General features: G+C 31.6%; 2 protein-coding genes across 5 annotated transcripts in view; one reads left to right on the top strand and one right to left on the bottom strand.

Annotated features, from left to right (window-relative positions):
* Positions 1 to 1,865: 1,865 nt before the first annotated feature.
* LOC130450352 (uncharacterized) lies at positions 1,866 to 5,193 on the top strand. The gene is made up of 3 exons (XM_056788704.1): positions 1,866 to 2,880; positions 4,540 to 4,751; positions 4,839 to 5,193. Exons 1-3 carry the CDS (start codon positions 2,023 to 2,025, stop codon positions 5,191 to 5,193), a joined length of 1,425 nt encoding a protein of 474 aa, XP_056644682.1. The 5' UTR covers positions 1,866 to 2,022.
* A 1,849-nt stretch (positions 5,194 to 7,042) lies between these two features.
* Positions 7,043 to 26,320, bottom strand: part of LOC130450350 (sodium-independent sulfate anion transporter-like) — a 36,595-nt gene continuing 17,317 nt past the window's right edge. For 2 of the 4 annotated variants that reach the window (XM_056788701.1, XM_056788700.1), the window contains exons 8-9: positions 10,390 to 10,560; positions 9,701 to 10,207 (exon numbers count right to left, since the gene is read on the bottom strand). In XM_056788701.1, coding sequence (XP_056644679.1) covers positions 9,806 to 10,207; positions 10,390 to 10,560 — 573 coding nt within the window. In that variant the 3' untranslated portion in view covers positions 9,701 to 9,805. Of the gene's footprint in view, positions 9,531 to 9,694; positions 10,208 to 10,389; positions 10,561 to 26,320 lie in introns of those variants that run through there. The other 2 variants (XM_056788702.1, XM_056788699.1) reach the window with 2 other exon arrangements.

Below are 26,320 nucleotides of genomic sequence, written 5' to 3' on the forward strand. Positions count from 1 at the left end.
CAACCTAACCACAACACGTTTCGCGCCTCATAGGACTAAACTATGAGCCGGTGCTTGCGGGTTTAACATTTCGCAGTAGGTTTTAGTCGTTTTCAACCTAACCACAACACGTTTCGCGCCTCATAGGACTAAACTATGAGCCGGTGCTTGCGGGTTTAGCATTTCGCAGTAGGTTTTAGTCGTTTTCAACCTAACCACAACACGTTTCGCGCCTCATAGGACTAAACTATGAGCCGGTGCTTGCGGGTTTAACATTTCGCAGTAGGTTTTAGTCGTTTTCAACCTAACCACAACACGTTTCGCGCCTCATAGGACTAAACTATGAGCCGGTGCTTGCGGGTTTAGCATTTCGCAGTAGGTTTTAGTCGTTTTCAACCTAACCACAACACGTTTCGCGCCTCATAGGACTAAACTATGAGCCGGTGCTTGCGGGTTTAACATTTCGCAGTAGGTTTTAGTCGTTTTCAACCTAACCACAACACGTTTCGCGCCTCATAGGACTAAACTATGAGCCGGTGCTTGCGGGTTTAACATTTCGCAGTAGGTTTTAGTCGTTTTCAACCTAACCACAACACGTTTCGCGCCTCATAGGACTAAACTATGAGCCGGTGCTTGCGGGTTTAACATTTCGCAGTAGGTTTTAGTCGTTTTCAACCTAACCACAACACGTTTCGCGCCTCATAGGACTAAACTATGAGCCGGTGCTTGCGGGTTTAGCATTTCGCAGTAGGTTTTAGTCGTTTTCAACCTAACCACAACACGTTTCGCGCCTCATAGGACTAAACTATGAGCCGGTGCTTGCGGGTTTAACATTTCGCAGTAGGTTTTAGTCGTTTTCAACCTAACCACAACACGTTTCGCGCCTCATAGGACTAAACTATGAGCCGGTGCTTGCGGGTTTAGCATTTCGCAGTAGGTTTTAGTCGTTTTCAACCTAACCACAACACGTTTCGCGCCTCATAGGACTAAACTATGAGCCGGTGCTTGCGGGTTTAACATTTCGCAGTAGGTTTTAGTCGTTTTAAACCTAACCACAACACGTTTCGCGCCTCATAGGACTAAACTATGAGCCGGTGCTTGCGGGTTTAGCATTTCGCAGTAGGTTTTAGTCGTTTTCAACCTAACCACAACACGTTTCGCGCCTCATAGGACTAAACTATGAGCCGGTGCTTGCGGGTTTAACATTTCGCAGTAGGTTTTAGTCGTTTTAAACCTAACCACAACACGTTTCGCGCCTCATAGGACTAAACTATGAGCCGGTGCTTGCGGGTTTAGCATTTCGCAGTAGGTTTTAGTCGTTTTAAACCTAACCACAACACGTTTCGCGCCTCATAGGACTAAACTATGAGCCGGTGCTTGCGGGTTTAACATTTCGCAGTAGGTTTTAGTCGTTTTAAACCTAACCACAACACGTTTCGCGCCTCATAGGACTAAACTATGAGCCGGTGCTTGCGGGTTTAACATTTCGCAGTAGGTTTTAGTCGTTTTAAACCTAACCACAACACGTTTCGCGCCTCATAGGACTAAACTATGAGCCGGTGCTTGCGGGTTTAGCATTTCGCAGTAGGTTTTAGTCGTTTTAAACCTAACCACAACACGTTTCGCGCCTCATAGGACTAAACTATGAGCCGGTGCTTGCGGGTTTAACATTTCGCAGTAGGTTTTAGTCGTTTTAAACCTAACCACAACACGTTTCGCGCCTCATAGGACTAAACTATGAGCCGGTGCTTGCGGGTTTAGCATTTCGCAGTAGGTTTTAGTCGTTTTAAACCTAACCACAACACGTTTCGCGCCTCATAGGACTAAACTATGAGCCGGTGCTTGCGGGTTTAGCATTTCGCAGTAGATTACGCGGCGGGCGAAAATTTTTTGACTTCTAGTGACTGCAGGAACCGAATAACGTGTATTAAAGCTGTAATTTTTTGTAATTTTCAGATTAACGAAACGGCTTGAGGCTACGAGAATCATGTGATACGAATCCGTCCTTTTTAATCGATCACGTATTGCTCAGATCTGCTCAAAATGACTTTGGAAGTTTGTAAAAACATGGAAAGTATAGAAAATTGTGATGATATTCAGTTCAGTTTTCAAGCGATCGAACCCGATCGAGAAACTGTAATCGCGACGGAGAATCTCCGGAATATAAACAAGGCTTTATCGTACGATTCGAACAACGAGGATAATGATAATTTGAACACGATCGTTAATACGGTCCCCGACATCGGTTATATACCGACTGAGGTGGAAAACTGCGTGGAAATCGAGTCGACGAACGTTATGAATTTACCCGAAAACCAAATAGTCGAAATCCAATTCCGAAACGAATTTATAGTTAATAATAATTTATTAGATAATAGCGAAATCAAATCGACGTTCATCGATCTCAAAGATGGAGTTTACGAAGAAATAATCCCGTATGCGATATACGAGGATTCGGTTAAAACGAACGCGGAAATTTTCGAAATAGTACAACAAGTGGATGAGCCGAGAGAAAATCGAAATGACGATAACGCCGCGCAAAATATCGTAAATATTCCGATGTTGAGTCCTCAAAGCGAAAACGACGAACAAACCGAAACGGATTTGACCAGTTTAAACTGGTTACATAACATCACTAATATAATGTCGATGCCGAATATTCCGACGCCCCCCGTATCTCCCACTCCCAAACCGAAAAGGAAATCGAATAATACGCAAGAAGATCTAACGATTAATATTAATTATTATAAGAAGAACGGAGAGAAGAAGCCGCCGTTTTCGTACGCTACTTTGATATGTATGGCGATGGGAAAAAACGGGAACAAAATGACTTTATCGGCCATTTACCATTGGATTAGAGAGAATTTTTTGTATTATAGGAAAGCGCATCCCAGTTGGCAGGTAAGATTACGTCACTATATCTAAATAGCCACGGTCACGAAATACGAATCGACTGGGTGGGAGCGCGGCGTTGCCGATTTGTTGGGTTGTACGAGTTATTTTAGGAATTGATGCGAAAAATTCGGGGGCGAGTTGATGACGCGATATAAAAAAAATTTTCTCATACGACACCTCGTTTCTGAGTTCAAAGTTACGAAATTAGAACTTTTTTTACTCTATAAAATCGAAAAATCGTCCGATTTCGATGATTTTTTTTTAAATTCTTCGTTTTTACGGCGGATCTATGAGAAAAAAAAAATACGAGAAACATCTCATGACTTTAAATATGATCATAAAAGTACTTCTTCGTATATAACCGTTCATAACTTTTTTACAAAGCAGTTCATATATTCTTTTTGTTAATCTACACCAAAAAAACGAACATTTTGGAAAAAAAAATTCAAAAATGGCGGTTTATTCATTTTTTATATCACTTAAAGCTTTAAATGACGTCAAAAACGCTCTAGAAAATCGAAAAAATCAACCGGGGAGGGGGAGGGGTTGCTAAAAATTCAGAAAAAATGTTCACATTTGGTCTACTTCGTTCCCCGCCTCTCACCCCACTCCCAATTCTTTTTAACAGTCAACGTTAGTGAAAAACCATTTTTTTAATGATGAAAATTTTCAATTTTTCAAAATTAGCTTTTAATATTGTACACTCGGTTACAATAATTGACTTTAAGAATGTTTTTGTTCATAAAATTTTAATAATTACTTAATAAAAAAGGTACAAACGAGTAATTATTATTTTTAATTGTAAAAACATGAAAAATCAACATTTTTGTATAATTTATTTTACAATTTGTTCGTTTTTTATTGGAGATTATGAAAAAATATATAAAAACTTCATTTGATTATTTGGAAAAAAGTTATCAACAATTATACGTGAATGAGTGCATTTTCATGAACATTTAAAGCCCTGAAACCAATATAACTTTTCATTTTTTTTTATTCCCATAATTTATTTCGTAAAACCGCCGTAAAAACGAATATTTCAAAAAAAATTCATCGAAATCGGACGATTTTTCAATTTTCTAGACCGAAAATATAAGAATTGACGTCATTATTTATACGGAACACCCTGTATGGTTTATCAAAACACGATTTTTTTATACTAGATAAAATTTTTTATTGTAAAAAAAATATTTAAAATAATGATTAGCTTCAATTTTCAAAATTTCAAACTCTTTCACTCAAGATACGGTTAAAAATCACAAAATTTTGTTCTTAATAAATAAGCTTGGCAACCTTGTCAGGATAATTCGTTGTTAAATTATGACCGTTGGTATTTAAAGTACGTGTCACTTTCAGAATAAGATTACCGTCCATTTTAATGTAAAAATATAAAAGTTTTCTTTTCCTTTGCACGACAATTTTCAACATAACTTTTGTTTTATACAAAAATCAGCGTAAGCATCCGATAAAAATGTAAAACATTGAAAAAGCGCCCCGCTCTAATCGTCTAAAGACATTACTAGAATAAATAGGTGCTGCCATCTTACTCAATACAGAAGAATTATCTTCGTCGATAGAATAAATGACATCGAGAGGGAGAAAATAACCAACGATGTTGCCAGATCACTAAAAATTTTGTTGTTCTCATTATAAATTTTTTTTTAGAATTCAATACGACACAATTTATCTTTAAATAAATGTTTCGTGAAACATCCTCGATCTAAAGATCAACCAGGTAAAGGAGGCTTTTGGAAATTGGATTTAGAAAGATTAGAAGAGTCTAGGAGATCGAAAAGAAGATCAAGTCTAACGGTGAGGGCACCGAGAAATCGACATCCCGATCAAAAAGCACAGAAACCTTCAAGAAAAACTAAAAGGTAATTGTTATTTATATTCTCAAGATTTCGGTTAGGATATACATCATTAAAAATATGTTCCAATGTTTTATTGATAAATTTCTGCAGGTATCGTTCAAATCAAAATACAGGTGAAAGAAAACACAATATTCTCTCCAACATATCAATATGTGGCGATACCGATATCGAGAATTTCGATGAAATTAAGAAAAAAGAGAATAAGTTCGATAAGAAATCACAAAAAGACGCCGGTTTCCTAGCTTCGGAATCCGAAGAAGAAGCAACGAAAGAAGACAACACAACAAGAGATTTTGTACCCAGTTCGATGCCAAATCAATCTGTCGTGACTGAACCCGTCAATCAAATGTTAGCTGAAGACGAATTGACTGGACTATTGTTAGCTACAAACGGTTGGGATGAATGTCAATTAGAATTATTAGATTCCCTTTTAGATTCGCTATAATATCATTATTTTATAAAATTTTTTTCTATGAATATTTTTAGGCAGAGCATAAAATCAAAATTTTCAATGATACTACCAAAAATTTTTAATTTTGTATCGAAAAAAATTAAAGCTCAAATGTATTTATAATAAGCAAACTACTAAAAATTATTATATACTGTCAATATATACTGATACACTCTGTATAATATTGATGCGAGTTATTAATTATTATTTGTCTTTGCTCAAACATTTTAAGCTCAAATTTTGGCTCAAAAAACTACTACTTATATAGACTATTGTTGTACTTGATCGAAATAATGAAAATTTCCACAAATACTTATTAAAATCTCAAAAAGCAAATTCAATTCAACGAAAAAACTTGAAAGTAGCAAATTTTAGAATTTTTATTGTAAAAATGACCGGTTGTAAGATTTTCTATGGCCGAGAATATTTAAAACAAAAGTTGTAGCAATAATTTTCTATTATTTTTAAATTAAAAATATCATAAGACATGTGGCAACGTTGTACGAATCTGATAGGTTACTGACACATGAGTAACTCTCATTTCGTCTGAATCGAATGTTCGGGAAACGAACCGAATTTCAAAACGTTGGTCACGAAATATAAATCAGCTGAAAGGTAACGCAACGTTGCCGATTTTAAGTTACTGTCAGTCGTATTAGAACTTGTTCAAGTTATTTTTATTATAATTATATGTTAAATTATTATACGTTAGTTAGAGTTATGATAATTCAAGAGAAGCAGTTATTAAAAACAAATTAGATCCATAAGAATTGAAAATAGAAAATTAACTGTTCACAAATATGGCTGAATATGTCAAAACCTGTCAAACTAGATGTCACTTGTCATGAAGTTTTCTGATCATCTATTACGTCACAGAATCTTACAATCGGTGATTTCCTCAAGCTTCTTTCAGATGATACGACTTTTTTTAGTCGAAATTAGTACCAAAAAGTCGAATTTTTGTGGTTAACTGTCACTATTTCTCGCTACCATTAATAGTTTTATTTACATAAGAGATTCTATGATAGTGAAAAGTTACTTTTCATTTTATAATTTGTGTAATATCTGTCATCAACATGAAGTTTGTGTATCACAACTCTTGACGAAAAATAATTTTGATACTCGTGGCAACATCGCAACATCAACAAGTGTGCTTTGTTCACACAGTTGATAAAATGGAAATATAACTGCAGTATTTCGTTGTCAAAAGACCTAACCGATATTTTTAATAAATATGAATGTAAATTTGCACTCACTTCAAGGGTTTTTACAGAAAAAAATTTTAATTGTTACTTAGGAAAAAAAGTAGTTGATCCAAATTTTAAATAAAAACCTGCAAATTAAGGAAGTCAACTGATTTCCTACTGTTTTAGAAGATATATTGCAACCTAGATATTAAAAATACTTACTTTTTTAATAATTATCACGAATTATTTAAACAACTCGAAATAAACACCAAAACCACTAATTATTGAGAGCACTAAGTGACAGCAACTACAAAATGGCGTTCACGTAGGACTTAACAGCATTTTCATACGCTGTCAGTCTAGATTTGAAGTAACTGTTTTTCTCAGATGATTTTCTTCCGAATGGTATTCATAAGACATTTGAAACCAAAAATGGATTTAGTTTTTACTAAGGCGGCAATATAGTGTATGTATTCGACATTTATGTGGTATAATAGCATTAAAAGTTACGCCTTTTCTGCTAACTATTTTACGCCGCGGAAATAACTACGAAGAAATGTCAGTTGGTAGTTAGCGACAGCCGAGCACAATTTCACGACTTTTTGGTACCAACGTCAAAAACAAAAAATTTCCATTCTAAAAGTGAACTTGGTGTGAATAATATACGAGGGGGAAGGAATTTTTAACCAGCACATAAATATACATCGTGGTTTTTTAAATGAAATCTACTACGTCATTTAAATCTCAATACAACGTATTTATTTACAACGTTTTACTGGTTTAAAACTTGAAGAAATCTTGTAACACAGTGTGTTGTTTGTGCCTTTGTCAAACACGTGTGAATTTTTAAAATTTGTATATATATATATATATATTAATGTTGATTATCGGCTTTGTAAGTTTGTGATTCAGTAAAATTCTTTCGTTTCAACTGAATTGTCGTATGTAAATAATGTAACTCATTTTAACATTCAAAAGAAGAATCTACGTCGTCAATAGGAAGTGTACGGGGGTGAGTATGAAAATTGTCCATTTAGATAAGGAAATAAATTGTTTTGTATTTTGAACCGAAAGAATTTTCCGAAAGAAACTCTTATTATAAACGAAAGTTTTGTGTTTTGAAAGTATCAATTATAACTCTAAGTATTTGCAAAATAACTAACTTTGGAATCGCCGTAAGAGATAAACATATCAAAATAATAAAAATATAGGTTAGATAAAGAGTGTTTTGATATTTAAAAATACGATTCGATTAATATTCTGTAGAAATAAAATGAGCTCTCAACTCTTCCGTCCAAAATCTGAGATAGTCTAGATTTAGGATTTGCGTTATAATTAAAATGTATTCTTTAATTCTCGATCACTTATTTACATATTATATATAAAATTTGTGAAATACTTTGAATAAGTGACTGGTAATTATAGTTTTTTTATCCCAAACATACGACAGCAAGGTAACAGTGTAAGTGTTTTCAATTTATGATAATTTTCTTCGGAATGTCTCTTTATGGCAAACGGTTCCCTTGGCATCTACAAAGATCTCTCCGAAACCATAAATTTTATCGAATTAAACAAATTCAGATACTACAAACGGCATTTGTTGTTTTTTTTTTACAAAAAAACAAACCGCCATTTATCTCTAGACTATATTTTTCAAAAACACATCGCCATTTGTGTTTAGACGCTGTCTTTTTCATAAATAAACCACTATTTGCCTTTAGAGGCTGTCTTTTTTAAAAACACATCGCTATTTGTCTTTAGATTTGTTTTTATAGGCTGTCTTGTCCAAAACTAAACCACCATTTGTCTTTAGAGACTGTATTTTCATCAGAATGTACAAAAGAAAAACTAGTGAACTGGAAAGTCCCAAGTACCAAAACTATTTCTATTGGAAAAAGTATTTTCCACATAATTTTATCTTGCTGAAACCAAAGTAAACAGGAAGTAGATCCTCGTAGGTTTTTATATATTTCATATACTATTTCTGTCCTATGTATGGTATACTTATTTCTTACCTACTTTATATAATTTTTGTATTGTAATTATAGGAAAATTGGATAAATTGTTACAAAGTGTATTCTAGTCTTTTGCAATATTTGTATTTATACACAGTTTGCTCAAAAATTGTGCTAGCTCTATATTAGCAATATGATTGTCAAATAAAAATTGTATTTTATCAAATAGACGTGAACAGAAAATATATTATTTCTTTATTCTGATATATCCCACTATAAAAACCTTTCCTTTCCCCAAAGACCTCTACTAATAAAAACTTTGTAACCAACAGTAATCTCATAACGTTTTTTTATCCTAGACATTCTTCAAAAATATTTAAATCTTGCTGAAAATGCTCGCCCTGTTCATTATTTATAATTCTTAAGTTTGTAAATTTAAATGTAAGTACAGGAAATGAATTTTTGGGGAAAAATCACTTCTATCTGTTCAAAAATTTTAATAAGTCACTCACAACAAGGCTTATAATTTTCACCTTTGTTATTTAACAAAAACTGTTCAGACAACTTTTTTGAACGACTTCCAAGTAATTTTTTCATTAACAAAAAAGAGATTTTCAAACTAAAAATCTTTTATAACTCTTTTGCCTCTACCTAATTTTTTTGTGTTGTATCCCACTATTTTAGTGAAAAACTTCTAGTAATCACAAAACAAATGGTAAACATTTTTTATCATGGTTTCCAATAGGAAATACATAATAACGTAGACATGCACTTGAAAAATCTACAATGGGTCTACTATTCTTCAAAAGTATCAACTGCACTGCAAAAAAATAATAAAAACAATAAGAACTGTATTGAATTATAGTATAACCAGCTCTTGAAGCGTGTTTTTGTATCACTTTATCTAGCTCTCGTTGTCTGGTATTTGATGTGTCTATCTATTTATATTTGGTTAGGGCACATCCATCGACACTTTTAAGTTCAAACGGCGATCTCATACTGATCCCATTTCTGAATTGTAAGTTTAAAGAATCTCTGCACTCTTTTTCTATCAAAAACAACTTAATTTTATGTTAACAAAAACATATAACAATCACAACAAGCTATACTTCCCTCCATCTATTGACAAACGACAAGTGACGTCCATTTTCTTCTTTTTGTGGCTGACAGTTGTCTCGGTTGCCACCAGCTACAAATCATCGAAAATAATCGATTATTTTACTAGTAACGAAACGTAATCATGAGAACGTATCTCGAGTGGTTTCTTAAATATTAGATTACGTCAAGTTACGAGTGAAAGATAATAATCGATTATTATTTATAATTTTTGAACTTATCGAATTAAGCCACGTCGCTATTTTGCTAATTTTAGTACGAAATATATAATAAACTTTGAAAAATTTTATTTTAAAAAATAATTTTTATTTAATTTATAATATCATATTTGAATAAATATAATTTATTCTATTCCAAATCGTATATTGATAATTTTCTTTCGTTATTTTTACTCATAATAGACGATCTTCTCGTATCACTTCTATGAGAAACATTTGACGTTCTTCTATCACCTTTAAATGATCCTCTCGACAATCTCCTTTCTGTATGAAGTGATTTGATAGTGCCAACTGATGATGATTTCGAATGTTTTCTCTCTCGCGTACCCTCTAACAAAGGATTTTCTTCTTTGTCTTGCTGAACGTCGATATTGAGTACTATAGCTTCGGGAACATGGTTTGTTTTACTACACAATGGGGTTAATGCCGGATCGGCCACTGTTTCGAATATTTTGAAAACTTCTTCCTTCATATTTGTTATTAAGAGAGAAGTTTCGGTTTCGTTGTAACATTCCAAAATATTCTCCAAGGTCTATAACATCATGTTTTATATCAAAATATTTAATTGTTGAAATTATTATACGAGGGCTAGTTGATATATAAGTTATTTCGAAATTGATGATCTGATTCGATCTACAAGTAGTTTGAATGCGTTTTTTTTCCTATATTGTCACAAAAGAAGGTAAATTTGAAATTTGTTGATGCGACACTTACTTTAGCAGCTGCATAATCGAGTTTAAGAATGTTTTGACAATCGAGAACCATAGGTAATGTCGGATATTCTTTGCTGGTTTTTTTGATACATTCGGAAACGTAATCGGCACCAGGATAAGTTAAACCCAATTCCGGTTTTATTAGTAGGTACATCTGACTACAATCATCCTTCTAAAATCGCAACAAAAAGTTTCAAAACTAAATTTTTATCCGAAGAGAATACGTCTCGGATGTTTTGGATGCGTCATCCATGATACATTCCTGTACATTTTCGAGGTTATGTACACAAAACACAGAAATTTTAGACAGACGTTGTCCAAATCATATTTCGATTAAAGACTTTTGAGGTTATGTACACAAAACACAGAAATTTTAGACACTCGTCGTTCATTTCATATTTTGTTGGATGATTTTCGAGGTTATGTACAGAAAACAAGAAAATTTTAAACACACGTCGTCTATTTCATATTTTGATGGATGATTTTTGAGGTTATGTATAGAAAACACAGAATTTTAAACAGACGTTGTCCAAATCATATTTCGATTAAAGACTTTTGAGGTTATGTACGCAAAACACAGAAATTTTAGACAGACGTTGTCCAAATCATATTTCGATTAAAGACTTTTGAGGTTATGTACACAAAACACAGAAATTTTAGACAGACGTTGTCCAAATCATATTTCGATTAAAGACTTTTGAGGTTATGTACACAAAACACAGAAATTTTAGACACTCGTCGTCCATTTCATATTTTGATGGATGATTTTCGAGGTTATGTACAGAAAACAAGAAAATTTTAAACACACGTCGTCTATTTCATATTTTGATGGATGATTTTTGAGGTTATGTATAGAAAACACAGAATTTTAGACAAACGTTGTCCAAATCATATTTCGATTAAAGACTTTTGAGGTTATGTACACAAAACACAGAAATTTTAGACACACGCCGTTCATTTCATATTTTGTTGGATGATTTTCGAGGTTATGTACAGAAAACAAGAAAATTTTAAACACACGTCGTCTATTTCATATTTTGATGGATGATTTTTGAGGTTATGTACAGAAAACAAGAAAATTTTAAACACACGTCGTCTATTTCATATTTTGATGGATGATTTTTGAGGTTATGTACAGAAAACAAGAAAATTTTAAACACACGTCGTCTATTTCATATTTTGATGGATGATTTTTGAGGTTATGTATAGAAAACACAGAAATTTTAGACAGACGTTGTCCAAATCATATTTCGATTAAAGACTTTTGAGGTTATGTACACAAAACACAGAAATTTTAGACACACGCCGTTCATTTCATATTTTGTTGGATGATTTTCGAGGTTATGTACAGAAAACAAGAAAATTTTAAACACACGTCGTCTATTTCATATTTTGATGGATGATTTTTGAGATTATGTATAGAAAACACAGAATTTTAGACAGACGTTGTCCAAATCATATTTCGATTAAAGACTTTTGAGGTTATGTACACAAAACACAGAAATTTTAGACAGACGTTGTCTAAATCATATTTCGATTAAAGACTTTTGAGGTTATGTACACAAAACACAGAAATTTTAGACAGACGTTGTCCAAATCATATTTCGATTAAAGACTTTTGAGGTTATGTACACAAAACACAGAAATTTTAGACAGACGTTGTCCAAATCATATTTCGATTAAAGACTTTTGAGGTTATGTACACAAAACACAGAAATTTTAGACAGACGTTGTCCAAATCATATTTCGATTAAAGACTTTTGAGGTTATGTACACAAAACACAGAAATTTTAGACACACGCCGTTCATTTCATATTTTGTTGGATGATTTTCGAGGTTATGTACAGAAAACAAGAAAATTTTAAACACACGTCGTCTATTTCATATTTTGATGGATGATTTTTGAGGTTATGTATAGAAAACACAGAATTTTAGACAGACGTTGTCCAAATCATATTTCGATTAAAGACTTTTGAGGTTATGTACACAAAACACAGAAATTTTAGACAGACGTTGTCCAAATCATATTTCGATTAAAGACTTTTGAGGTTATGTACACAAAACACAGAAATTTTAGACACTCGTCGTTCATTTCATATTTTGTTGGATGATTTTCGAGGTTATGTACAGAAAACAAGAAAATTTTAAACACACGTCGTCTATTTCATATTTTGATGGATGATTTTTGAGGTTATGTATAGAAAACACAGAATTTTAGACAGACGTTGTCCAAATCATATTTCGATTAAAGACTTTTGAGGTTATGTACACAAAACACAGAAATTTTAGACAGACGTTGTCTAAATCATATTTCGATTAAAGACTTTTGAGGTTATGTACACAAAACACAGAAATTTTAGACAGACGTTGTCCAAATCATATTTCGATTAAAGACTTTTGAGGTTATGTACACAAAACACAGAAATTTTAGACAGACGTTGTCCAAATCATATTTCGATTAAAGACTTTTGAGGTTATGTACACAAAACACAGAAATTTTAGACAGACGTTGTCTAAATCATATTTCGATTAAAGACTTTTGAGGTTATGTACACAAAACACAGAAATTTTAGACAGACGTTGTCCAAATCATATTTCGATTAAAGACTTTTGAGGTTATGTACACAAAACACAGAAATTTTAGACAGACGTTGTCCAAATCATATTTCGATTAAAGACTTTTGAGGTTATGTACACAAAACACAGAAATTTTAGACAGACGTTGTCTAAATCATATTTCGATTAAAGACTTTTGAGGTTATGTACACAAAACACAGAAATTTTAGACAGACGTTGTCCAAATCATATTTCGATTAAAGACTTTTGAGGTTATGTACACAAAACACAGAAATTTTAGACAGACGTTGTCCAAATCATATTTTGATTAAAGACTTTTGAGGTTATGTACACAAAACACAGAAATTTTAGACACTCGTCGTTCATTTCATATTTTGTTGGATGATTTTCGAGGTTATGTACAGAAAACAAGAAAATTTTAAACACACGTCGTCTATTTCATATTTTGATGGATGATTTTTGAGGTTATGTATAGAAAACACAGAATTTTAGACAGACGTTGTCCAAATCATATTTCGATTAAAGACTTTTGAGGTTATGTACACAAAACACAGAAATTTTAGACACACGCCGTTCATTTCATATTTTGTTGGATGATTTTCGAGGTTATGTACAGAAAACAAGAAAATTTTAAACACACGTCGTCTATTTCATATTTTGATGGATGATTTTTGAGGTTATGTATAGAAAACACAGAATTTTAGACAGACGTTGTCCAAATCATATTTCGATTAAAGACTTTTGAGGTTATGTACACAAAACACAGAAATTTTAGACACACGCCGTTCATTTCATATTTTGTTGGATGATTTTCGAGGTTATGTACAGAAAACAAGAAAATTTTAAACACACGTCGTCTATTTCATATTTTGATGGATGATTTTTGAGGTTATGTATAGAAAACACAGAATTTTAGACAGACGTTGTTCAAATCATATTTTGATTAAAGACTTTTGAGGTTATGTACACAAAACACAGAAATTTTAGACACACGCCGTTCATTTCATATTTTGTTGGATGATTTTCGAGGTTATGTACAGAAAACAAGAAAATTTTAAACACACGTCGTCTATTTCATATTTTGATGGATGATTTTTGAGGTTATGTATAGAAAACACAGAATTTTAGACAGACGTTGTCCAAATCATATTTCGATTAAAGACTTTTGAGGTTATGTACACAAAACACAGAAATTTTAGACACTCGTCGTCCATTTCATATTTTGATGGATGATTTTCGAGGTTATGTACAGAAAACAAGAAAATTTTAAACACACGTCGTCTATTTCATATTTTGATGGATGATTTTTGAGGTTATGTATAGAAAACACAGAATTTTAGACAGACGTTGTTCAAATCATATTTTGATTAAAGACTTTTGAGGTTATGTACACAAAACACAGAAATTTTAGACACACGCCGTTCATTTCATATTTTGATGGATGATTTTTGAGGTTATGTACAGAAAACAAGAAAATTTTAAACACACGTCGTCTATTTCATATTTTGATGGATGATTTTTGAGGTTATGTACAGAAAACAAGAAAATTTTAAACACACGTCGTCTATTTCATATTTTGATGGATGATTTTTGAGGTTATGTATAGAAAACACAGAATTTTAGACAGACGTTGTCCAAATCATATTTCGATTAAAGACTTTTGAGGTTATGTACACAAAACACAGAAATTTTAGACACACGCCGTTCATTTCATATTTTGTTGGATGATTTTCGAGGTTATGTACAGAAAACAAGAAAATTTTAAACACACGTCGTCTATTTCATATTTTGATGGATGATTTTTGAGATTATGTATAGAAAACACAGAATTTTAGACAGACGTTGTCCAAATCATATTTCGATTAAAGACTTTTGAGGTTATGTACACAAAACACAGAAATTTTAGACAGACGTTGTCTAAATCATATTTCGATTAAAGACTTTTGAGGTTATGTACACAAAACACAGAAATTTTAGACAGACGTTGTCCAAATCATATTTCGATTAAAGACTTTTGAGGTTATGTACACAAAACACAGAAATTTTAGACAGACGTTGTCCAAATCATATTTCGATTAAAGACTTTTGAGGTTATGTACACAAAACACAGAAATTTTAGACAGACGTTGTCCAAATCATATTTCGATTAAAGACTTTTGAGGTTATGTACACAAAACACAGAAATTTTAGACACACGCCGTTCATTTCATATTTTGTTGGATGATTTTCGAGGTTATGTACAGAAAACAAGAAAATTTTAAACACACGTCGTCTATTTCATATTTTGATGGATGATTTTTGAGGTTATGTATAGAAAACACAGAATTTTAGACAGACGTTGTCCAAATCATATTTCGATTAAAGACTTTTGAGGTTATGTACACAAAACACAGAAATTTTAGACAGACGTTGTCCAAATCATATTTCGATTAAAGACTTTTGAGGTTATGTACACAAAACACAGAAATTTTAGACACTCGTCGTTCATTTCATATTTTGTTGGATGATTTTCGAGGTTATGTACAGAAAACAAGAAAATTTTAAACACACGTCGTCTATTTCATATTTTGATGGATGATTTTTGAGGTTATGTATAGAAAACACAGAATTTTAGACAGACGTGGTCCAAATCATATTTCGATTAAAGACTTTTGAGGTTATGTACACAAAACACAGAAATTTTAGACAGACGTTGTCTAAATCATATTTCGATTAAAGACTTTTGAGGTTATGTACACAAAACACAGAAATTTTAGACAGACGTTGTCCAAATCATATTTCGATTAAAGACTTTTGAGGTTATGTACACAAAACACAGAAATTTTAGACAGACGTTGTCCAAATCATATTTCGATTAAAGACTTTTGAGGTTATGTACACAAAACACAGAAATTTTAGACAGACGTTGTCTAAATCATATTTCGATTAAAGACTTTTGAGGTTATGTACACAAAACACAGAAATTTTAGACAGACGTTGTCCAAATCATATTTCGATTAAAGACTTTTGAGGTTATGTACACAAAACACAGAAATTTTAGACAGACGTTGTCCAAATCATATTTCGATTAAAGACTTTTGAGGTTATGTACACAAAACACAGAAATTTTAGACAGACGTTGTCTAAATCATATTTCGATTAAAGACTTTTGAGGTTATGTACACAAAACACAGAAATTTTAGACAGACGTTGTCCAAATCATATTTCGATTAAAGACTTTTGAGGTTATGTACACAAAACACAGAAATTTTAGACAGACGTTGTCCAAATCATATTTTGATTAAAGACTTTTGAGGTTATGTACACAAAACACAGAAATTTTAGACACTCGTCGTTCATTTCATATTTTGTTGGATGATTTTCGAGGTTATGTACAGAAAACAAGAAAATTTTAAACACACGTCGTCTATTTCATATTTTGATGGATGATTTTTGAGGTTATGTATAGAAAACACAGAATTTTAGACAGACGTTGTCCAAATCATATTTCGATTAAAGACTTTTGAGGTTATGTACACAAAACACAGAAATTTTAGACACACGCCGTTCATTTCATATTTTGATGGATGATTTTTGAGGTTATGTACAGAAAACAAGAAAATTTTAAACACACGTCGTCTATTTCATATTTTGATGGATGATTTTTGAGGTTATGTACAGAAAACAAGAAAATTTTAAACACACGTCGTCTATTTCATATTTTGATGGATGATTTTTGAGGTTATGTATAGAAAACACAGAATTTTAGACAGACGTTGTCCAAATCATATTTCGATTAAAGACTTTTGAGGTTATGTACACAAAACACAGAAATTTTAGACACACGCCGTTCATTTCATATTTTGTTGGATGATTTTCGAGGTTATGTACAGAAAACAAGAAAATTTTAAACACACGTCGTCTATTTCATATTTTGATGGATGATTTTTGAGATTATGTATAGAAAACACAGAATTTTAGACAGACGTTGTCCAAATCATATTTCGATTAAAGACTTTTGAGGTTATGTACACAAAACACAGAAATTTTAGACAGACGTTGTCTAAATCATATTTCGATTAAAGACTTTTGAGGTTATGTACACAAAACACAGAAATTTTAGACAGACGTTGTCCAAATCATATTTCGATTAAAGACTTTTGAGGTTATGTACACAAAACACAGAAATTTTAGACACTCGTCGTTCATTTCATATTTTGTTGGATGATTTTCGAGGTTATGTACAGAAAACAAGAAAATTTTAAACACACGTCGTCTATTTCATATTTTGATGGATGATTTTTGAGGTTATGTATAGAAAACACAGAATTTTAAACAGACGTTGTCCAAATCATATTTCGATTAAAGACTTTTGAGGTTATGTACGCAAAACACAGAAATTTTAGACAGACGTTGTCCAAATCATATTTCGATTAAAGACTTTTGAGGTTATGTACACAAAACACAGAAATTTTAGACAGACGTTGTCCAAATCATATTTCGATTAAAGACTTTTGAGGTTATGTACACAAAACACAGAAATTTTAGACACTCGTCGTCCATTTCATATTTTGATGGATGATTTTCGAGGTTATGTACAGAAAACAAGAAAATTTTAAACACACGTCGTCTATTTCATATTTTGATGGATGATTTTTGAGGTTATGTATAGAAAACACAGAATTTTAGACAAACGTTGTCCAAATCATATTTCGATTAAAGACTTTTGAGGTTATGTACACAAAACACAGAAATTTTAGACACACGCCGTTCATTTCATATTTTGTTGGATGATTTTCGAGGTTATGTACAGAAAACAAGAAAATTTTAAACACACGTCGTCTATTTCATATTTTGATGGATGATTTTTGAGGTTATGTACAGAAAACAAGAAAATTTTAAACACACGTCGTCTATTTCATATTTTGATGGATGATTTTTGAGGTTATGTACAGAAAACAAGAAAATTTTAAACACACGTCGTCTATTTCATATTTTGATGGATGATTTTTGAGGTTATGTATAGAAAACACAGAAATTTTAGACAGACGTTGTCCAAATCATATTTCGATTAAAGACTTTTGAGGTTATGTACACAAAACACAGAAATTTTAGACACACGCCGTTCATTTCATATTTTGTTGGATGATTTTCGAGGTTATGTACAGAAAACAAGAAAATTTTAAACACACGTCGTCTATTTCATATTTTGATGGATGATTTTTGAGATTATGTATAGAAAACACAGAATTTTAGACAGACGTTGTCCAAATCATATTTCGATTAAAGACTTTTGAGGTTATGTACACAAAACACAGAAATTTTAGACAGACGTTGTCTAAATCATATTTCGATTAAAGACTTTTGAGGTTATGTACACAAAACACAGAAATTTTAGACAGACGTTGTCCAAATCATATTTCGATTAAAGACTTTTGAGGTTATGTACACAAAACACAGAAATTTTAGACAGACGTTGTCCAAATCATATTTCGATTAAAGACTTTTGAGGTTATGTACACAAAACACAGAAATTTTAGACAGACGTTGTCCAAATCATATTTCGATTAAAGACTTTTGAGGTTATGTACACAAAACACAGAAATTTTAGACACACGCCGTTCATTTCATATTTTGTTGGATGATTTTCGAGGTTATGTACAGAAAACAAGAAAATTTTAAACACACGTCGTCTATTTCATATTTTGATGGATGATTTTTGAGGTTATGTATAGAAAACACAGAATTTTAGACAGACGTTGTCCAAATCATATTTCGATTAAAGACTTTTGAGGTTATGTACACAAAACACAGAAATTTTAGACAGACGTTGTCCAAATCATATTTCGATTAAAGACTTTTGAGGTTATGTACACAAAACACAGAAATTTTAGACACTCGTCGTTCATTTCATATTTTGTTGGATGATTTTCGAGGTTATGTACAGAAAACAAGAAAATTTTAAACACACGTCGTCTATTTCATATTTTGATGGATGATTTTTGAGGTTATGTATAGAAAACACAGAATTTTAGACAGACGTTGTCCAAATCATATTTCGATTAAAGACTTTTGAGGTTATGTACACAAAACACAGAAATTTTAGACAGACGTTGTCTAAATCATATTTCGATTAAAGACTTTTGAGGTTATGTACACAAAACACAGAAATTTTAGACAGACGTTGTCCAAATCATATTTCGATTAAAGACTTTTGAGGTTATGTACACAAAACACAGAAATTTTAGACAGACGTTGTCCAAATCATATTTCGATTAAAGACTTTTGAGGTTATGTACACAAAACACAGAAATTTTAGACAGACGTTGTCTAAATCATATTTCGATTAAAGACTTTTGAGGTTATGTACACAAAACACAGAAATTTTAGACAGACGTTGTCCAAATCATATTTCGATTAAAGACTTTTGAGGTTATGTACACAAAACACAGAAATTTTAGACAGACGTTGTCCAAATCATATTTCGATTAAAGACTTTTGAGGTTATGTACACAAAACACAGAAATTTTAGACACACGCCGTTCATTTCATATTTTGATGGATGATTTTTGAGGTTATGTACAGAAAACAAGAAAATTTTAAACACACGTCGTCTATTTCATATTTTGATGGATGATTTTTGAGGTTATGTACAGAAAACAAGAAAATTTTAAACACACGTCGTCTATTTCATATTTTGATGGATGATTTTTGAGGTTATGTATAGAAAACACAGAATTTTAGACAGACGTTGTCCAAATCATATTTCGATTAAAGACTTTTGAGGTTATGTACACAAAACACAGAAATTTTAGACACACGCCGTTCATTTCATATTTTGTTGGATGATTTTCGAGGTTATGTACAGAAAACAAGAAAATTTTAAACACACGTCGTCTATTTCATATTTTGATGGATGATTTTTGAGATTATGTATAGAAAACACAGAATTTTAGACAGACGTTGTCCAAATCATATTTCGATTAAAGACTTTTGAGGTTATGTACACAAAACACAGAAATTTTAGACAGACGTTGTCTAAATCATATTTCGATTAAAGACTTTTGAGGTTATGTACACAAAACACAGAAATTTTAGACAGACGTTGTCCAAATCATATTTCGATTAAAGACTTTTGAGGTTATGTACACAAAACACAGAAATTTTAGACACTCGTCGTTCATTTCATATTTTGTTGGATGATTTTCGAGGTTATGTACAGAAAACAAGAAAATTTTAAACACACGTCGTCTATTTCATATTTTGATGGATGATTTTTGAGGTTATGTATAGAAAACACAGAATTTTAAACAGACGTTGTCCAAATCATATTTCGATTAAAGACTTTTGAGGTTATGTACGCAAAACACAGAAATTTTAGACAGACGTTGTCCAAATCATATTTCGATTAAAGACTTTTGAGGTTATGTACACAAAACACAGAAATTTTAGACAGACGTTGTCCAAATCATATTTCGATTAAAGACTTTTGAGGTTATGTACACAAAACACAGAAATTTTAGACACTCGTCGTCCATTTCATATTTTGATGGATGATTTTCGAGGTTATGTACAGAAAACAAGAAAATTTTAAACACACGTCGTCTATTTCATATTTTGATGGATGATTTTTGAGGTTATGTATAGAAAACACAGAATTTTAGACAAACGTTGTCCAAATCATATTTCGATTAAAGACTTTTGAGGTTATGTACACAAAACACAGAAATTTTAGACACACGCCGTTCATTTCATATTTTGTTGGATGATTTTCGAGGTTATGTACAGAAAACAAGAAAATTTTAAACACACGTCGTCTATTTCATATTTTGATGGATGATTTTTGAGGTTATGTACAGAAAACAAGAAAATTTTAAACACACGTCGTCTATTTCATATTTTGATGGATGATTTTTGAGGTTATGTACAGAAAACAAGAAAATTTTAAACACACGTCGTCTATTTCATATTTTGATGGATGATTTTTGAGGTTATGTATAGAAAACACAGAAATTTTAGACAGACGTTGTCCAAATCATATTTCGATTAAAGACTTTTGAGGTTATGTACACAAAACACAGAAATTTTAGACACACGCCGTTCATTTCATATTTTGTTGGATGATTTTCGAGGTTATGTACAGAAAACAAGAAAATTTTAAACACACGTCGTCTATTTCATATTTTGATGGATGATTTTTGAGATTATGTATAGAAAACACAGAATTTTAGACAGACGTTGTCCAAATCATATTTCGATTAAAGACTTTTGAGGTTATGTACACAAAACACAGAAATTTTAGACAGACGTTGTCTAAATCATATTTCGATTAAAGACTTTTGAGGTTATGTACACAAAACACAGAAATTTTAGACAGACGTTGTCCAAATCATATTTCGATTAAAGACTTTTGAGGTTATGTACACAAAACACAGAAATTTTAGACAGACGTTGTCCAAATCATATTTCGATTAAAGACTTTTGAGGTTATGTACACAAAACACAGAAATTTTAGACAGACGTTGTCCAAATCATATTTCGATTAAAGACTTTTGAGGTTATGTACACAAAACACAGAAATTTTAGACACACGCCGTTCATTTCATATTTTGTTGGATGATTTTCGAGGTTATGTACAGAAAACAAGAAAATTTTAAACACACGTCGTCTATTTCATATTTTGATGGATGATTTTTGAGGTTATGTATAGAAAACACAGAATTTTAGACAGACGTTGTCCAAATCATATTTCGATTAAAGACTTTTGAGGTTATGTACACAAAACACAGAAATTTTAGACAGACGTTGTCCAAATCATATTTCGATTAAAGACTTTTGAGGTTATGTACACAAAACACAGAAATTTTAGACACTCGTCGTTCATTTCATATTTTGTTGGATGATTTTCGAGGTTATGTACAGAAAACAAGAAAATTTTAAACACACGTCGTCTATTTCATATTTTGATGGATGATTTTTGAGGTTATGTATAGAAAACACAGAATTTTAGACAGACGTTGTCCAAATCATATTTCGATTAAAGACTTTTGAGGTTATGTACACAAAACACAGAAATTTTAGACAGACGTTGTCTAAATCATATTTCGATTAAAGACTTTTGAGGTTATGTACACAAAACACAGAAATTTTAGACAGACGTTGTCCAAATCATATTTCGATTAAAGACTTTTGAGGTTATGTACACAAAACACAGAAATTTTAGACAGACGTTGTCCAAATCATATTTCGATTAAAGACTTTTGAGGTTATGTACACAAAACACAGAAATTTTAGACAGACGTTGTCTAAATCATATTTCGATTAAAGACTTTTGAGGTTATGTACACAAAACACAGAAATTTTAGACAGACGTTGTCCAAATCATATTTCGATTAAAGACTTTTGAGGTTATGTACACAAAACACAGAAATTTTAGACAGACGTTGTCCAAATCATATTTCGATTAAAGACTTTTGAGGTTATGTACACAAAACACAGAAATTTTAGACAGACGTTGTCTAAATCATATTTCGATTAAAGACTTTTGAGGTTATGTACACAAAACACAGAAATTTTAGACAGACGTTGTCCAAATCATATTTCGATTAAAGACTTTTGAGGTTATGTACACAAAACACAGAAATTTTAGACAGACGTTGTCCAAATCATATTTTGATTAAAGACTTTTGAGGTTATGTACACAAAACACAGAAATTTTAGACACTCGTCGTTCATTTCATATTTTGTTGGATGATTTTCGAGGTTATGTACAGAAAACAAGAAAATTTTAAACACACGTCGTCTATTTCATATTTTGATGGATGATTTTTGAGGTTATGTATAGAAAACACAGAATTTTAGACAGACGTTGTCCAAATCATATTTCGATTAAAGACTTTTGAGGTTATGTACACAAAACACAGAAATTTTAGACACACGCCGTTCATTTCATATTTTGTTGGATGATTTTCGAGGTTATGTACAGAAAACAAGAAAATTTTAAACACACGTCGTCTATTTCATATTTTGATGGATGATTTTTGAGGTTATGTATAGAAAACACAGAATTTTAGACAGACGTTGTCCAAATCATATTTCGATTAAAGACTTTTGAGGTTATGTACACAAAACACAGAAATTTTAGACACACGCCGTTCATTTCATATTTTGTTGGATGATTTTCGAGGTTATGTACAGAAAACAAGAAAATTTTAAACACACGTCGTCTATTTCATATTTTGATGGATGATTTTTGAGGTTATGTATAGAAAACACAGAATTTTAGACAGACGTTGTTCAAATCATATTTTGATTAAAGACTTTTGAGGTTATGTACACAAAACACAGAAATTTTAGACACACGCCGTTCATTTCATATTTTGTTGGATGATTTTCGAGGTTATGTACAGAAAACAAGAAAATTTTAAACACACGTCGTCTATTTCATATTTTGATGGATGATTTTTGAGGTTATGTATAGAAAACACAGAATTTTAGACAGACGTTGTCCAAATCATATTTCGATTAAAGACTTTTGAGGTTATGTACACAAAACACAGAAATTTTAGACACTCGTCGTCCATTTCATATTTTGATGGATGATTTTCGAGGTTATGTACAGAAAACAAGAAAATTTTAAACACACGTCGTCTATTTCATATTTTGATGGATGATTTTTGAGGTTATGTATAGAAAACACAGAATTTTAGACAGACGTTGTTCAAATCATATTTTGATTAAAGACTTTTGAGGTTATGTACACAAAACACAGAAATTTTAGACACACGCCGTTCATTTCATATTTTGATGGATGATTTTTGAGGTTATGTACAGAAAACAAGAAAATTTTAAACACACGTCGTCTATTTCATATTTTGATGGATGATTTTTGAGGTTATGTACAGAAAACAAGAAAATTTTAAACACACGTCGTCTATTTCATATTTTGATGGATGATTTTTGAGGTTATGTATAGAAAACACAGAATTTTAGACAGACGTTGTCCAAATCATATTTCGATTAAAGACTTTTGAGGTTATGTACACAAAACACAGAAATTTTAGACACACGCCGTTCATTTCATATTTTGTTGGATGATTTTCGAGGTTATGTACAGAAAACAAGAAAATTTTAAACACACGTCGTCTATTTCATATTTTGATGGATGATTTTTGAGATTATGTATAGAAAACACAGAATTTTAGACAGACGTTGTCCAAATCATATTTCGATTAAAGACTTTTGAGGTTATGTACACAAAACACAGAAATTTTAGACAGACGTTGTCTAAATCATATTTCGATTAAAGACTTTTGAGGTTATGTACACAAAACACAGAAATTTTAGACAGACGTTGTCCAAATCATATTTCGATTAAAGACTTTTGAGGTTATGTACACAAAACACAGAAATTTTAGACAGACGTTGTCCAAATCATATTTCGATTAAAGACTTTTGAGGTTATGTACACAAAACACAGAAATTTTAGACAGACGTTGTCCAAATCATATTTCGATTAAAGACTTTTGAGGTTATGTACACAAAACACAGAAATTTTAGACACACGCCGTTCATTTCATATTTTGTTGGATGATTTTCGAGGTTATGTACAGAAAACAAGAAAATTTTAAACACACGTCGTCTATTTCATATTTTGATGGATGATTTTTGAGGTTATGTATAGAAAACACAGAATTTTAGACAGACGTTGTCCAAATCATATTTCGATTAAAGACTTTTGAGGTTATGTACACAAAACACAGAAATTTTAGACAGACGTTGTCCAAATCATATTTCGATTAAAGACTTTTGAGGTTATGTACACAAAACACAGAAATTTTAGACACTCGTCGTTCATTTCATATTTTGTTGGATGATTTTCGAGGTTATGTACAGAAAACAAGAAAATTTTAAACACACGTCGTCTATTTCATATTTTGATGGATGATTTTTGAGGTTATGTATAGAAAACACAGAATTTTAGACAGACGTGGTCCAAATCATATTTCGATTAAAGACTTTTGAGGTTATGTACACAAAACACAGAAATTTTAGACAGACGTTGTCTAAATCATATTTCGATTAAAGACTTTTGAGGTTATGTACACAAAACACAGAAATTTTAGACAGACGTTGTCCAAATCATATTTCGATTAAAGACTTTTGAGGTTATGTACACAAAACACAGAAATTTTAGACAGACGTTGTCCAAATCATATTTCGATTAAAGACTTTTGAGGTTATGTACACAAAACACAGAAATTTTAGACAGACGTTGTCTAAATCATATTTCGATTAAAGACTTTTGAGGTTATGTACACAAAACACAGAAATTTTAGACAGACGTTGTCCAAATCATATTTCGATTAAAGACTTTTGAGGTTATGTACACAAAACACAGAAATTTTAGACAGACGTTGTCCAAATCATATTTCGATTAAAGACTTTTGAGGTTATGTACACAAAACACAGAAATTTTAGACAGACGTTGTCTAAATCATATTTCGATTAAAGACTTTTGAGGTTATGTACACAAAACACAGAAATTTTAGACAGACGTTGTCCAAATCATATTTCGATTAAAGACTTTTGAGGTTATGTACACAAAACACAGAAATTTTAGACAGACGTTGTCCAAATCATATTTTGATTAAAGACTTTTGAGGTTATGTACACAAAACACAGAAATTTTAGACACTCGTCGTTCATTTCATATTTTGTTGGATGATTTTCGAGGTTATGTACAGAAAACAAGAAAATTTTAAACACACGTCGTCTATTTCATATTTTGATGGATGATTTTTGAGGTTATGTATAGAAAACACAGAATTTTAGACAGACGTTGTCCAAATCATATTTCGATTAAAGACTTTTGAGGTTATGTACACAAAACACAGAAATTTTAGACACACGCCGTTCATTTCATATTTTGTTGGATGATTTTCGAGGTTATGTACAGAAAACAAGAAAATTTTAAACACACGTCGTCTATTTCATATTTTGATGGATGATTTTTGAGGTTATGTATAGAAAACACAGAATTTTAGACAGACGTTGTCCAAATCATATTTCGATTAAAGACTTTTGAGGTTATGTACACAAAACACAGAAATTTTAGACACACGCCGTTCATTTCATATTTTGTTGGATGATTTTCGAGGTTATGTACAGAAAACAAGAAAATTTTAAACACACGTCGTCTATTTCATATTTTGATGGATGATTTTTGAGGTTATGTATAGAAAACACAGAATTTTAGACAGACGTTGTTCAAATCATATTTTGATTAAAGACTTTTGAGGTTATATACACAAAACACAGAAATTTTAGACACACGCCGTTCATTTCATATTTTGTTGGATGATTTTCGAGGTTAT

This window comes from Diorhabda sublineata, chromosome 11, assembly GCF_026230105.1.
Source record: "Diorhabda sublineata isolate icDioSubl1.1 chromosome 11, icDioSubl1.1, whole genome shotgun sequence".
In the NCBI taxonomy this organism is placed as follows: Eukaryota; Metazoa; Arthropoda; class Insecta; order Coleoptera; family Chrysomelidae; genus Diorhabda; species Diorhabda sublineata.